The sequence below is a fragment of the Vicugna pacos genome, chromosome 13, assembly GCF_048564905.1.
Source record: "Vicugna pacos chromosome 13, VicPac4, whole genome shotgun sequence".
Classification (NCBI taxonomy): Eukaryota; Metazoa; Chordata; class Mammalia; order Artiodactyla; family Camelidae; genus Vicugna; species Vicugna pacos.
In genome coordinates this window covers 25825521-25840700 of record NC_132999.1, presented here as the reverse complement: position 1 = coordinate 25840700, position 15180 = coordinate 25825521, and the positions used below count along the sequence as shown (strand labels likewise).

At 48.4% G+C, this 15180-nt stretch overlaps 1 protein-coding gene across 17 annotated transcripts in view; it reads right to left on the bottom strand.

Moving 5' to 3' along the window:
- Nucleotides 1-15180, bottom strand: part of DAB1 (DAB adaptor protein 1) — a 386755-nt gene that overhangs the window by 55175 nt on the left and 316400 nt on the right. For 13 of the 17 annotated variants that reach the window (XM_072974349.1, XM_072974361.1, XM_072974347.1 and 10 more), the window contains 5 exons: nt 14131-14262; nt 13393-13512; nt 12898-12936; nt 11224-11289; nt 4835-4894 (listed from right to left, as the gene is read on the bottom strand). In XM_072974349.1, the coding sequence (XP_072830450.1) occupies nt 4835-4894; nt 11224-11289; nt 12898-12936; nt 13393-13512; nt 14131-14262 (417 nt within the window). The remainder of the gene's footprint in view (nt 1-4834; nt 4895-11223; nt 11290-12897; nt 12937-13392; nt 13513-14130; nt 14263-15180) is intronic. The other 4 variants (XM_072974358.1, XM_072974359.1, XM_072974360.1 and 1 more) reach the window with 2 other exon arrangements.

Here is a 15180-nt window from a genome sequence, read left to right as displayed (position 1 = left end):
CCCCACTTAGGAATGTGCGTTTTGGACATCCCCAAATAGGCCAGGACATCTGACTGCAGAACATGACGTCATTAGCTGGCAGAAAGGAAGACAACCTGTCCTTCCCGCCATGACTCCGAGACGGAACCTGAGGATCAATGAATCAGTCTGAGTGAGCGCTGCCAAGTAGAGGCAGTGTGCACCCCAGGAGCCAGGACCTCAGGGATCGGCCCAGGGGTGCCTCCACGGCCCTTCTGTCTGTTCAAATCCTGCTCACCCTTCAGGGCTTTGTCCAAGTTACACCCTCTTCCCTGAAACCTTCCTAACTCTCTAGCCCCCTAGTATCTCCTGTGGACAAGGTCTGACGCCACTGGATTTCAGAGACCCTAACATAGCAATACACCCACATATTTAAGGTACAGGTGAGATCAGCCTCTGGCAAAGCTACTAACTGCCTTCACCAGGAAGGGATGAAATCCGTATTTCCAGAAGTGAGTAGGATTAATCCTTATTTGGGCTCCGAGTGCCCGGGAAATGGCAGAGGGGAGCAAAGCACGACCCTAAGAACACACCTGCTGGAAGAAGGGGACATTACTGGTGCAGATCAAAATAAGCAAACAAAAGCATCCTAATGTGTTATTCGAGAACAGGACAAGGGCCAGGACTACAGAACATCTTACGGTTAAGGGGCAAGGCAGGTATGAAGCTAGGGCAGGGATGAGTGAGTGTGACGGAGTGAAGAGATGGCATCGGCTTTCTGTCTGGACCTCAGGCCCAGTTAACTGAGACAAAACTTTGCTCCTAGAAGTTGATGCACTGAAATGGGTGAGACCAGTAAGAAACACACTGAATTCTAACTTCCGCTGCCCTGAACCTCTGACATCCCCGATACATCAAATTTGCCATCTTACCGAGGGTATCGCTGACCATGGAAGAGTGATGACCAGCCACGGACTGAGGTTCTAGGACAGAGGTTCTAGAACTGAGATCGAGGGACCCCGTCAGCTTCAAGGCCTACAAAACTTGACACACGCACACGTGTTTTTTCTGGGGAAAGAGTCCACCCTCAAAATCTCAGAGAGATCCGAAATCCCAAGAAGAGCGACTTTAGGGACAGTGATGATTAAAAGTGGTTCCCGTCCTCAGGGAGCTCACAGAAAAGCAGGGAAACAAAGAGAATAGCTCACAGCTACTGAATCCTCGCTGGGAGCAAGCACTATGCTGATTCACATACTTAAGCTCATTTAGTTTTTACGAAAAAACTCTTAAGGCAAGTGCTATCACTGGTCCCAAAGCCAAGGCTTTTATGGGGCCCAAAGTCCAATGGCTCATCTGGATATATTCAGAGAAAATAATCCTTTGTGATCATGGCAAAGCAAAGCACAGAGGCATCCCAGAGGGGCTGATTACTCTGCAGTAACGAAGGCTTCCCAGAGGAGGCATGTGATTGCCTAGAGTATCTGGCAACCGCCGGCTCGGTGAGAACTGTCAGCTGGTGCATTGCTTGTTACAACAACAAATGGAAATGTTTTCATTTAATCTAATCCATATCCCCTGTCAAGAGTTTTACATAAATGTCTCCTTTAATCCTCCACACAAAGCTACAAGGTAGGCAGTACCTGCCTTTTACAGATGGTGACACTGAGGTTTTAGAGATGCTACAAGCTACTCCAGGACCCTTAGTAAGCAGCTGGGATGAAAGCTGCACACAGATTGGACTCTGAAGATCAGGTGGCCGTTTCTTTCGGGGCTGGTTGGTGGCTTTCCCCAACAACAGCCTCCAGCTGAGGCCATTATTAGGGCTCCGTGCAGACCGGTCCCAAGGAAGAAGAAACCAGGTGGTGCCTAGACCATCAGGCCCCTGGAAAGGCTCCCTTCTCTCGGACACCTGTGGGAGCCCCAGACTCCCCAGAAGCTGCCTAACATGAACTCCTTGGGTTGTCTTTGGTTTGTCTGAGGAAGGAGCAGGTAGTGAGGGAGCCAACAGTGACAAGGACAACATGGCAGAGGTTTTCAGAGCACAGAGGTATCCCAGGGAAGGCGGATTCAGCAGAGATGCGGGGCTACGGGGAGAAGCCTGGAGGACAGGAAGGACCAGGGAGGGCCGCGGGGGATGTAGAGCACCTCCGGGAGGTCAGGCAAGTGGAACCAACTTTCCCATTCGGAGACTGCTGTCTCCTCAAAGTCATCTCACAAGTTAAATCCGACAAGCCCTCTTGGTAGATGAGATCGCTGAGACTCAGAGAGGCAGGGAAACGTCTCAGAAGTTCCCCGGGCGGCAAGGACAGGAGCTGAGACTCCAGCTGCATCATCGGCCTCTCACTGGAGACACTGCTGTTCACTAACTGCCTCTCTTAGGCTTCTAGAGATACTGAGAGAGCTCATTAAAAAAGCCATCATCACCAACAGACGCTTCCAGGACTTTATGGGAACAGGGGGTTGGGAGCCACTGGGGCCCATTCAGGCAGCCCGGATATTTTTCCAAGCAAAACCTTTGGGTATGGACTCAAGGACTATTTAGAGTCAGGGCAACAGGGAATTCCCATTAAAAGAAAGTACCAAGGACTTTCATAAATCCCTGCCCCAGGGTAGAGTGATTCATGAACTATTCCCAGAGTGGCTGTTGTCTCAGGCCACTAAGAACCAAGCCCAGGACTTGCTTCTGGTCATACAAGGACCTCAGGAAGCTTCTGGAAGTAGTGAGGAAGAAGGATTCCAATACTGTGTGGTCAGGGCTCTTCATGGAGGAGTGACAGCTATGAAGGCACAAAGGCACAGGTGATGTGCTGACACTGTTTGAAGAAGTAAAGAAAGTCTCCCCAAAACACAAAGCTTGCAGCGACGCCAGGGTGCTGGGGGAGGGCTGCAGAGAGCGTGGGGGAGGGCGCGACTCCGCCAGGAAACGGCAGATTCAGCCAAGCTGGATGGGGAGGAGGAGGTAGGTGAGAGATACAGCTGAGGCTGGGATCCGAGGGCTCTGTGTAACCAGGCTGAGTCTGGATTTTTTTTCTCCGGAGCTATTAAGCATGGAGATGGTGCGGCCAGACTGGTTAATACATTCGCCAAAACCAAGGTGGCAAATGGAGCATGTTTCCTCATGTAGCTAAACCTGTTAGGGGCAAGTGAGACAATTTAGGCACAAATTGAATTGGAGGGAGCTGTGTGATGGGGGCTGGACCAGATTGAAACGCGAAGAGGCGGCTCGCGTCTCAGTGACAAGGAGGGTTGATTAAATGCAAAGGCCTCAGGGAGAAAAACTGCTTTTTCCCTGAGCAGCACGACACTGCCTGCCTTTTACTCTGTTTCCAGACTCGAGGCTTTTAAAAGGGGCTGGCATTCCACTATGTTTTGTCACTAAAACTAACAGGCGTTGGGTTTGGCAAGCAGTCTTGAGGGGAGATGCAGTGGTTCCAAGATACTGGCCGAGTAGGGTCGAGAAAGAGACACGGATCAGAAAGAAAGCCCACTAGGAAAGGAGGAGCAGGGGCAGGAGGAGGGGGAGAATGGACCAGGCAGACTCCCAGCTGGGAGGATGCAGAAGCTCAGGTCGGGACGGGCATCAGGAGCTAGTCTTGCCCCTCCACCCATTCAGTGTTTGAACCCACCACGCCCCGCTAGTCGTTCTGACAGGTGGTCTTCAGGCTCTGCTTGTACAGCTCCAGGGACGGGGAGCTCACTCTCTGAGATGCCAGATTTTCCACCCTTGAGCCCCTCTGACCGTCAGCGGGTCACCCTCACTTTGTGCCAGAATCGGCTTTCTGGCAGTGCCACCCACTCTGGGGGCCAGGAGCTGGCTAATCCAGAGCAGAATAACCCCTCTTTCATACAGTGGCTCTGGGGATGCCCGTCTCCATGTTTCTAGTTTTTCTCTTCTCCAGGCCAAACACTTCCAGGTCCTCCAGCTGTTCCTTATGGGATGGGGTTTCAAAGCCTGTTATTATTCTCATCTTGTAATGTGTAGGACTGTCTTCAAGTCTCTCCTAGTCTGGGGGCCGGAACTGATAAGAAGGTTCCAGAAAGGGTGCTTTAGCTTCACGACAGTTCTGTTCAGGTGACAGCTGGGATTCCTGAGGGTCAGCATGACTCCAAAGCCCGTGCTCTTTCCACCCATGACTGAGTGAGACCAACAGTGACTAGACCCCTACTTCTTTTCATATGAGCTGTGGCAAACTCCAGGTCCCCCCGCTGGCTCCCCGGACTGCCTGAATTATGTGTAGAAGGTGCCTTAGGAGGGCCAACTGAAGGTCCTAAACATGGTTCGGAGCCCAGCAATGGCACAGAGCTGAGGACTTTCCTTCGTGTCCCAGATTTCCAGGAGTCCCGCCAGCAGGTGGGCTCCAGGTGCAGGGGACCCTCTGGGTCCTCTCCAAGCCCACCACGCATGGCCTTCTGCACAGTGCTCTGGCCATGGGCTGGACCCTCACATACTCCAAAGGCTCTGGCCAGCCTTTTAAAAAATCCCTCTGAAGCTTCTCAACCACTTTCAAATCGGCTGGACGACTCTCCCCCCAGAACCAAGACACTGCCCACTGCTGGACCAAGTACCGTCAAGCCCTGGCTGGAGACTTTTCTCATAGAGCACCTGGGACCTTGAGTCCCTAGGACATAGTAGTTTTGCAAAGTTCCATGCGTTCCCACTCCTGGGGCCAAGATCTTCACTCCAGACTGGCACCCCCCGAGCCCCATCACTTCTGCCTCATGGCTCCTTCCCCCCAACCCACTGAAGAGTCCTCTGCAAAGCTATCTGGGTTGTGACACTTATCCAGAAGGGTGATTCCCTTCTTCAGACAGTAGGCATCACCTCGGTATAAGCCCTGGTCACAGGAAACTGGCAGGAGAGAGGAGACGTACTTACACTTACAGGTTGACTTTTTGGCACGTCATAGACACCTTCTTTCTTTTGGCTGGTGGGAACCTATGAAAAAGATCAAATTCGACACAGTCAGCATACTCCACTTTTGGTATTCCACTTTCAAAGAACAAAGCAAACGGGCTTGACTCCAATGGCGAAGTACATGTGAATGCAGCCCCTGAGGTCCAAGGAACCTGACTTTCGGCAGAAGGGGCTGCTGGGACTAGGAAGCGAAATGCAGAGAACTTGGAGGTCACATGGCAGGAAAAAAATCATCCTCAACTCACCAAAGACTAAAAGGAGGCCGGGGGAGGTGCTAGGAGTTGCCCAGTATGATTCAAAACAGTTTGCAGCTGAGCTCAAACTACTCCCCACTGACTGAGATACAGGCTCTTCAAAATACAGCAACAATCAAGGTCCCAGCACAAAGTACAGCTTCGGGTGGGGTCACATACAAGCCATCAGACAAGCACCCAAGGTTTTTATTCAAGAAAAGGGCCCATCGATGGCATGAAAGTCATGAGACTAGAATCTGGAAAACCTGATTTTTTTTTTAAGCCCTTATCTGTAACTTCTTCCCTTTTTTCCTTCTCTTCCTCATCCATCTGGTCTTATCGGGCCACGTGGTAACTGTCACACCCTAAGCGGGTCACTTAGCTCCTCTGGGTTCACTATCATAAAACGGGAGCTACTGACTCTGCTGCTCACTCAGGTTATTGGGAGGACGGAAGAGAAAAGAAAGTAAATAATCAAAGACTACTAGGCAGCAGCATCCTGGGAAGTGTCAGAATGAGAACTTCTTTCACCGTTGATACATTTATGCAAACATGTATAAGACTATGTTTGATCATGTGAGGAACAGTGGCTGCCTGGAATACTTTTCAGATGAGTCCGTCAGGGCTCCTTGTTTCTGAAACATCCCAGATGGAAAGCAATCACTAGCTCTTCCCTAGCACAGCTCAACTCACACCTCCAGGGGAAGGAGCGGCCAACAGTGGTCTTCCAGCCATGTGATAACCTGTCTCCTTCCAGCAGATGGGGAGCCCCTAAAAAGCAGGCACAGTGCCTGACACCCAGTAAGCATTCAGTGAGTGTCTGCTGGGTAAGGCTGCCACCCAGAATTGTAGGAAATAGGGAGGGAAAAAAGAATCTTTTAGGCTGAGACCTGCTAACCATACCTTTCTTCTTAGAGGACTGAAAATTTGGACTTATTCCTTGAGTCCCTTTGTCACTTTTGCTCTCATTGAACTTCAAATCCTGATAATAATCCTAAGAAGTTGGTATTATAACCTCCACTTTAAATAATAGAGACTGAGGCTCAGAGATGTTAGGGAAACTTGCCCAAAGCTTCAAAGCTGGTAAGTGATCGGATTCAAACGTCGCTCTTTCTGGCTACCAAATAAGACATGTATCACAAACATGTATCACTGCCAGGCCACTTGCTATGTGCCAGGCTCTGTTATAAACATTTGTGTTTATGGATATTCTCATGTCATCCTTGGGACAAGTCTATCACGGGAGGACGACGGTTGTCCTCATGCTGCAGAGAACGGAAAGGAAGCCTGGAGGGGCTCCCGCAGTCTGTGAGTGGGGAGCCTGAAGCTTCAACCTGGGCAGTCTGCCTGTGAGCTGCTGCATCAGACAGACAGTGCAGCTCAGCCCTGTTCCCATCCTTCCCACAGCTGTTTCAGGGCCTGTTTTTCCTCTGACCTCACATTCCACACTCCCAGAAGCTCGTGCACATCCTTGCAGAAAACAGGACTAGGAGTGAGCATGGCCGGGCGGAAGATGCACTTTCAGAGCCGCTCTTGCAAACCTTAGTTTGCAGGGAGCCCGCGAAGGATGTAATTTCTTTGCTCCTGGTAACTGAGCTCTGTCTAAAAGAAGTCCTCCAGGAATACCTACGGAGTCCTTGTTAACGAGGGCCAATAAATTACCAGCCCTCACTTTTATTTTCACGAGCTCCCCCCTGCCTGAGCAAAACGAACAGCGTTTTTTCTGTTCCCCGTAATTCACCGCTCACTATGGGCACTTAACAAGTTGAACCGCAGCTGACTTTCAATTATGCCTGCAAATGGAGGAGAAGCAGTGGGATGGAGAAACCCAAACTGTGCATAATTGAAAACGCTTTTCTGCTGGGCTGTCCCATGGGTAAGATATCAATCTGCCTGTCTGTCCTTTAAGATTTACTTCAGCCGGCACATCTCCTTGGGAGCCTTGCCTGGCTCCCCAGGACTGACGTGAGCCTTCCTTGGCACTCTTGTAACCTCTGGTGCATCGTTTCATTAAGAAATAAAAGTTAGCAAGAACCTATTAAGTGTCATGCACTGAGCTTTGACGAGGACAATGATGGCGAACAAGGCAGATACAGCCCCGGATTTATCAGAGCTCCTTGTCTTGCTGGGGGACATGAAAAAGTAATCAGGCTACTGAAGGAGGCTATAAAGTGTGTTTTATCTTCTAAGGGAGCTGTCAAAGCACATTGCAGCTTTCCGTTCACTCTGTATTCCAACCCATAAGCTTGCTAAGGGCAGAACAGATATTTTATTATCCTTGTTTCCCCATCTGTAAATACTGGTTAAATAGGAAACTTCTAAGTATCAAACATATACCGCGTGTGTGCTGAGAACACCAGCAGAAGTGCTAAAAGGATAAAAACCAGGAAGTGCCTTGCTCCTGGCTCTTGTCTCCTCCTAGCGGGTCCATCCTGTCTGTAGACCATTTCAGTAACATGATGTTGCGTAGAGTGATACCAGCTCTGGACCAAAAGGATGCCTCCTAATCCTGGCTCTGCCACGGGCTAGGTGACCTGGGAGACGTCACTCTGCTCTATGACCCTCAAGTTTCCTCTTCTGGTTGTCCTGAGTATCCAAGGAGTTGCCTACAAACTCCTTGAAGGTGGGGACCGTGCTGTGGTCACTATTCCATCTCCATGTGCCTGGCACAGGCTAGGGGCTCCATACGTAATCACTTTTTGAATGAACGAATGGAATTACTCTGAACACTATATATTAAGGACCATCCACACAAAAGGTGCTTTTAGTGCAGCGACATATTAACAGTGTGGAAAGCCAGGTTAAGAGCTGGGTGACATAGGACTAGAGACATTTTAAAATAACAATACTTGACATATCTTGGGTAATTCAAAATGTTTTCAAATGAGTGAACTTGGCAGAATGTGCCCGCAGCAGGCTGCGATCTCACAGGTGCTGGAAGCTTTTTAAGGTACAGAGAACACCAGGTTTAGAGTCAGAGGCTCTGGTCTTGGGCCCAACCCTTAAGTCTGAAGGACTTGAATCTCTTACATTTAAGATGATTGTCACTGCAACTGTTCATCTCATCTCCCCGCGTTACTGGAAGGGTCAAAAGTAAGCGATGGCTAAAAATGCTTTGTACCATGGGGCTCTGGGTTGTTCTTTATAAACTGACAATTTTTTTCTGAGGCATGCAAATAGAAAGATCATTATTAATCCACTTTGGAAAAATGAGACTACTGATCCTCAGGGAGAGGTGACATTCACTCAGGGGTCTTTCCCTTCCTTGTGCTGGAGTTATAAATAGCACAGTCAGGCGAGGCTGCAGCTTTCCGCTGGGCTCTGACGTGATGAGGTGAGAAGTCACGCCCTACTTCACTTAATACATCGTCATAAGACATCTCGAGCCGCATCTGGTATTGATGACATTAGGAAGTAAGAGGAAGTCGCACTCGCACAGAACCTACTCCGTACCAGGCGCTCTCCTTGTCGCCTTCTGTCTTCGTATCACTCCGAGAAGCGGAGAACACAGTCTCCCTATTTTCCAGCCCAGGAAACTGGCATACAGAAGTTACTTCCTTCACCCAAGGTCACAAAACAGTTACAAAATCAGGCCCCAGTTCCTCTGACCTCATTCCTCAGAAAACAGAGGATAAATAGAATAAAATCCGAGACTCCCTTGACCAAGCTGAAGTATAAGAAACACTGCAATCTACTCTGGAGGGACAGTGGTGGAACACTTGAAGGTCCTTTAAAAAAAAAAAAAATGAGGCCCCTAATAGCAGCTCCTTAAAAGCCCGGACTTATCTTTAAACCCAAGAGCTTATCTCTCGTTAAGCAAATTGAGGCCCAGTGGACTAGCAATGCAAGACAGGAGACAGAGCAGAGGCCTTTGCAACAGCAGGCGATAAAACATTCATTCCCTTAGATGGTACCTTCCTGTTAACGGTGGACCAACCGGGGAAGACCCTGGACATCAGAACTATTAAAACAAGTGTGGTTTTCAGATAGTGACTTGAAACCTACACAGAATCTACTTGTGAAACTCAGCAGCCAGATATTCTGAGCTGAAAAGAGCCTCAGATTTCTTTATTTACAAACGTGAGAGAGAGACCTGGCTGTGAGTGGGGGCTCTACCTCTTTTGAGCTCTGGGATCCCGGGCAGGACATCTTATCTCTGCGAGACTCACTTTCTCATCTGGGAAGTGGGGATCATGGTTCAAGCCCCTGAGGGCTGCTGCGGGACACAGTAAGATACAGCACGTAAACCCCCAGTCACAGAGCTGGCCCACAACCAGTGTTCAGTAAATGTTAGCAAACCCAGCCCACAACACACACACCATTGCTCAGAGTCCTGTTGCTCGGTCAGGCAAGCCAGCGTGCCCTCTAACAGGCCTATGATGAGGCGCTTCCGTTGTAAAGAGCAGAAAAACGACTTGCCTGAGAGACTCTTCTGTCTTATCTGCTCATTTTACAGATGCGAAAACTGAGGCCCAGACAAGGAAAGGAAATGCCAAGGTGGCTTAATGGCTGTGGATTCAGTGTGTGATCCGGGATGAAGCCTTTTCTTTCCAGTCTCCATGTGATCTCGTTTCATTCTCAGGCCAACGTGTAAGTGAGGGAGGAATGATTCCCTATTTTATCACTGGCGAAACTGGGTCTCAGAGAGGGCAAGGGCTGTGTCCTCAGCCAAAGGGAGTTGGCAACAGAACCAGAACCAGAACCCAGTTCTCTGCCTGCCCAAACTGGTCCCTCCCAGTACACGAGGCTGGCCCTCCACAGCCCCACCATAGGGCACCACGGGAGCCCTGCCAACTCCAGCGAAGTCTGACTTCAGGAACCTCTTATTATATTGAAAAGCCTAATTTTATTTTAAAAGATGCTCTCTCTTCCTAGAATGACTGCTTAATGGTTCCTCTGGCCTCCTATTCAGAAAGGCAAGGTTGTACTTTAAAATCTGATGCTGAGGACAGATTTGCAACTTTACCATTTAAGGATAGAAACTTTGTAAGCCGTGATTTTAAACAAGCCTCCAAGCCCAACCTCGTACTTGAATGCAACCACGACGGATCCCGCAGAGAAAAATAGGTTATTATTCCACAGGGCTGCTTAAACCGAGCTGTTGGTAGAGTGAGCATGATACTTGAGTCATTTCGAATTCCACGCATTGGATGGAAACTGAAAATCTGTTTTACTTTTATTACACAAGTAACGCATGCCCAAGGCAGAATAACAGACCACACAACTAAGTAAATTAAGAAGATGAAAATCACTTATTTAAATACATTAACATTTTTCCTGCTTCCATAATGTTTATATTTCAAATTAGGACTAAAATTCTAATTAGTGAAAAAGTGAAGGTCGTCATGTTTGTTTGATGTGTTGCCGCGCTGTGATCACTTAGACTCTTTGACGGAGAAGCAGCGTGGGTCCTGCAGTCACACACCTGCCTGGGTTTCACATCTCAGCTCTGAACAGCTGTACGGCCCTGAGGAAGCTACTCAACTTCTCTGAGCCTCAGTTTCCCTTTGTAAAAGTGGGATTAAAACACCTCCTCTATAGTGTATTTAGGAAAATTAATGAGTTCAAAAGCGTGTGCAGGGTTCCTCACACAGGCAGACATTTAAGAATATTAATTTACTTTCTCTTCAGAAGGAATAAAAACCTTTAGCTAGACTTTCTTTCATGCAGTTGATATGCCCAGTGTTGTTTCCAAATAGCATTTTTGAATCCGCCCTTCATTTTTCAGTACTGCAGTTGGCTTTTTGAAGGAATTTGACAAGCACCTGCTTTTGAGACATGAAGGACCCTATGATATTATGGGTAACAACCCTCCAATGGCTTACTTGAGTCAAATGGAATGTGTGATTTCCAAGTCAATTGAAAATAATTAACGTCCATTAAAAATTAAAACACTGTACCAATTGGCCACTAAACACTTCAACAATAAGGCGTCAAAACGCCGGGTAGACGGCAGGAAACAAGGCGCCAATTCACGTGAAGGTATTTTAACAAGCCCGGAATGACCAAGAGAGCCCCGTGGAGTGTGTGAGGGAGGGGAGGGCTCGTGGCTTCTCAGTCCCTTCAGTGAATTTACTGATGCTCGCGCAAAGGTATGAGAGGGAAGCAGTTTTATACCTGATAAATGTTTTCTTCTGTTTCGGGATCACGGATTGGCTCGTGTCCAGCCTCAAACACAATGTACTATTACAGGAGCGGCCAGAGAGGCAAAGTCAGAGGGGAAAAAAGAAAGAGGGGGAGAAAAAGCATTTGGAATTCAGGATACACATCACAGTGAGCATTAAAGAAACAGGCACAAGAGAAAACACCTTCAAGAGACAAGTGAATGACTGACACTCCGAGCAGCCCCGCACATGCCTGCCTCTTCCAAGGAAAACTGCGGTGGTCTGACGGGCAGTCCCTCAGCAATGACTGCATGGGCCCCTACGGATCTTTCTGCAGATGTCGCTCCTTCATCCAGTGGCATTTACCCCAGTAATGTCTACACGCGCTGGCACTGCTCAGTGGGAATGATGTCCCTGGAAATGCCTGGAATCCCAACTTTGTAAACCCTGGGTTATAGCAGCCTCTCCCCTCGGCTTCCTCAGGTCTGGGGGTCCCAAGCCGATTCTGAACATGCGCAGAGGCCTCAAACTCACTCATCCGGTAAATATCACCCTACTTTACAGTCTCAGTTTAAATACTCAGGTCAGTTTTTCCATATACACGTTTCAGATTCTAAAGGACTGAGCTGTTTCAAAAAAGGCAACGTTCTTCCCTCTCCAGGCCCGTGAGCTGGGCTCGTATTACAGACAAGTTCGCGCCCTCAGCATTCTAAAGCAAGGCGTGCTGTCAGGCGCACGCTCGACTTCTGTTTATCGTCAATGCTAGATACTTCTCCTTCAAGTGATTCATGTTATATTACTTTTTTTATCCATACTATTTCACTTTTCTATTAGTGGGAGCCGCTTTCTGTTTGGAAATACACATTTGTATAGAATGCACGTGTGACACACACATACAGAACCCATGTGTGCCCCGGTGAGACTAAGTTTCAGGTTATCTTTCACATCCCACAGGTTGACTGGCTGCTTTCTCTCCCAAAGAATAAGCACAGAGGGGAGGGGCCTCCCCACTCCTTCCTATTCTGCATCTGTGTAAACAGAGCATGTACTTGAACCCAAGGGAAGCCATCTCTCTACCCACAATTAGGCTGCAACCTTGAAGAGGGTGCAGAGTAAGCTACGGGCCAGCGCATCTCAGGGATTTCTCCCCCACCCCCAACAGCACCTGTGGCATGAGCCAGGGAATCAGGGGCAGCCTGGCCCGCCAGGCGCCAGACAGACTTCTCCTCACAGCCCTTCTTACAGCTCACAAGCCGTCCTTTGGGTTCATGTTCAGATGTCACCAAAATGACAGTCGCCATCTCTGGTTCTGAACTCACTGAAGCCACCGCATTATTCATAGTCTCTCTAATGAACTAAGAATATTCAAGAGACTCTCGAAAACATTCAGCTCTGGGATCAAACTTCTACAGATTGCAGAGAGGGCTGAGGCAGGGGCAAGAATGGAGAAGCCTATTTCCAAATCCCCTGCTACTGATGCCGGCCAAACTTCTGCTAGGTTTTTTTTTTTTTTTTTTTTTTAATGTAAATTTGCTCCTGGAGGCGTTGGCAGCCCTCACCCTCAGAAATAACCGTGGTCCCTCTCCAGGCTTTGCAGCCAGTGGAGTCTTCAGGTCCCTGACAGAACGTCTGCACCGCAGGCCGGGCGGTTCCTGACCCTCACACCCCGACTAGTTTCAGAAGTTACCTGGTATACAGGGTCTTCAATATCCTCTTCCAGAATTGTCTACAGCAGAGCGAGGGAAGGGAGGGTGAAAGCAGAGGATATAAAGGGAGAGATGTCAGACTGGATTCAGACATTACAGGACAGTGAAGAAACCAGCTCTCAGGAGCACAGGCTGGCGGGTCATTAAGGCAGAAAACAGGCAGAAAACAATGAAAACCCTGGCAGCTGACCCACCCCCATCATTAACAGTAGCAAACGCAATAGTGTTTCTCCCATTCTCCTCCCCTGAAATCTTCCCCCGGATTCAAGGCTTCACTTTTTCTAACACGTCTAGAATCTCGGAGAGTAAGGGATCATCTCTAATGGCTTGCTTCCGGTGCCTGTAATTTACACGGGACCCTTTCATCTTTGTTTATTCCTGCTTGGCAGCAGGAGGAGAAGGCCTGACTGTGTTTTCACATCTGTTTATTTTAAGCCCCCGTCATCCCCCGGACCGGGATAAATTCACAGGTATACCTGATACACGGCTTGTTCGCACTGCTTATCCTTTTGTGCCTTTTTTTCCAATTCTTCTCTTTGCTTCAATTCATAGATAAGTTGAAAGAGATCTCTCAAGTCCAGAATAACAGGTTCAGCCTGGAGTAGAAGGTGGTAAAGTGCATTAATAAGGGGCTGCAGTGACCGATTTTTTGTTTTTTTTTTGCCAGCTATAACCCACAGCCCTTCCTTTTTCCATTAAACTGAAAGCATTCTGTCTTTAATTAATTCTACCTTGTTTACATTGGTTTAGCAAATTGCATCTAGGCTAAAGTTCATTTCTTCCACTAATTATATTTGCAAATTCATAATAATCATAAGCAGAAAAGGCATAGCTTTTATTTATTAGTAATTTTGAATACAATAAAATTAGGGCAGGCCTTATGCAAAACAGCTATTTGTTTTCTCTTATTTTCTTTTTAAATGAGGCTATGAACATAAGGAAACTTATTTGTGTACTGTGCCTCCATCCAGCTTAATCAGAAAGGAAAAAAAATTAGTCATTACAAAATACCCATTAGAAAAAACAACACCAGCACAACTGGATGGGCACAAGCATGTTTCTTGGCTCCCAGGCTGTTTATCTTTTCTAGATGGGAACCAGAGCATCAGTGTCACTCAGTCATAGGTCAGAGTGGGCCTCCAAAGACCAGCAGCATGACTGCGCTGTCCCCAAAGGGCACAAGGAAAGGCGTCCTCCTGGGAAGGGGTACTCACCGCCTGGGCTGTTTTTATGGCCACAAATCTGTGATTCCCTTCCTTCCCACAAACGTATCCGAAGGCCCGGTGATCTGTGATGTCCTTCGCAATGTAGGAAATTTCGTGAACAGCATGATGATGCTGAAGGGCCTATCAGAGACAAAAAGAAGAGATTATTTCAGGGGGCTTTCCCTTCGAGCTGCTGATCAATAAGAGATGTGTTTCAGCTCCGTGTGAACAAGTCTGGAGGGCTTTGGGAAAGCTGCTTGGTCCAGATGGAAGGAAAACGAGCTGTGCCTGCCCTTGAGAAATGGAGGCTGCCTTCCGTGGTCTTGATGCTGTGACCAGAGAGGTAAACAGGACTGGTCAGATGCTGAATGAGCATCTGTGACGGTGGCTTCCTTCTGCCTGCCAAAGCCGGTCAGCTTTGCTCAATGCTGGAGGCTCCTGCTACGTCTCTCTTCATGACACAGCCCAGTCTAAGTTCCGGACTGATGTTTGGTACACTTACACATCCAGGGCCTCTGCTTGCCCTGCTGGAAGACGTACACTGCACAACTACAGGGGGCGCCATTCACATTCGGAGAACCACAGATTTGCACGGTTATAACTATTTTCCCACAGATGGTCATAGAGTGCCTTGAGGATCCAACACCCTCTCAGTGTTGTCCAAAGTCGCCATCTGGGTTAGAGCCGCATCTCTGAGGCTTTTCGTGGGCTGCTCCCCTGTCTGCAATGCCTGCTCTTTTATCCACTTGCCCAGATTCTACTCCTCTTCTCGCAAAGGCATCTGAAATAGCACCACCTCTGGGAAACTCCCTGAACAAGGCTTGCCTTTCCTCTCCCTGCAGCTACGGCTCCTCCCTCTTCTGAGTTTCTGTAGACTCTGTCTCTAGCAACACAGAAGCTCCTGATGGATTCCTCACACACAGCTCCCCGGGCTCCAGCTCTCACAGGTCTTCCTTCTCTGATATATTTTGCCTGATTGCCAATCTGTCTTCCTCACCAGACTCTGTCTTCCTCATCTTTGTCACCCTAGCACCTTGCGCCGTGCCTGACCCACAGTTA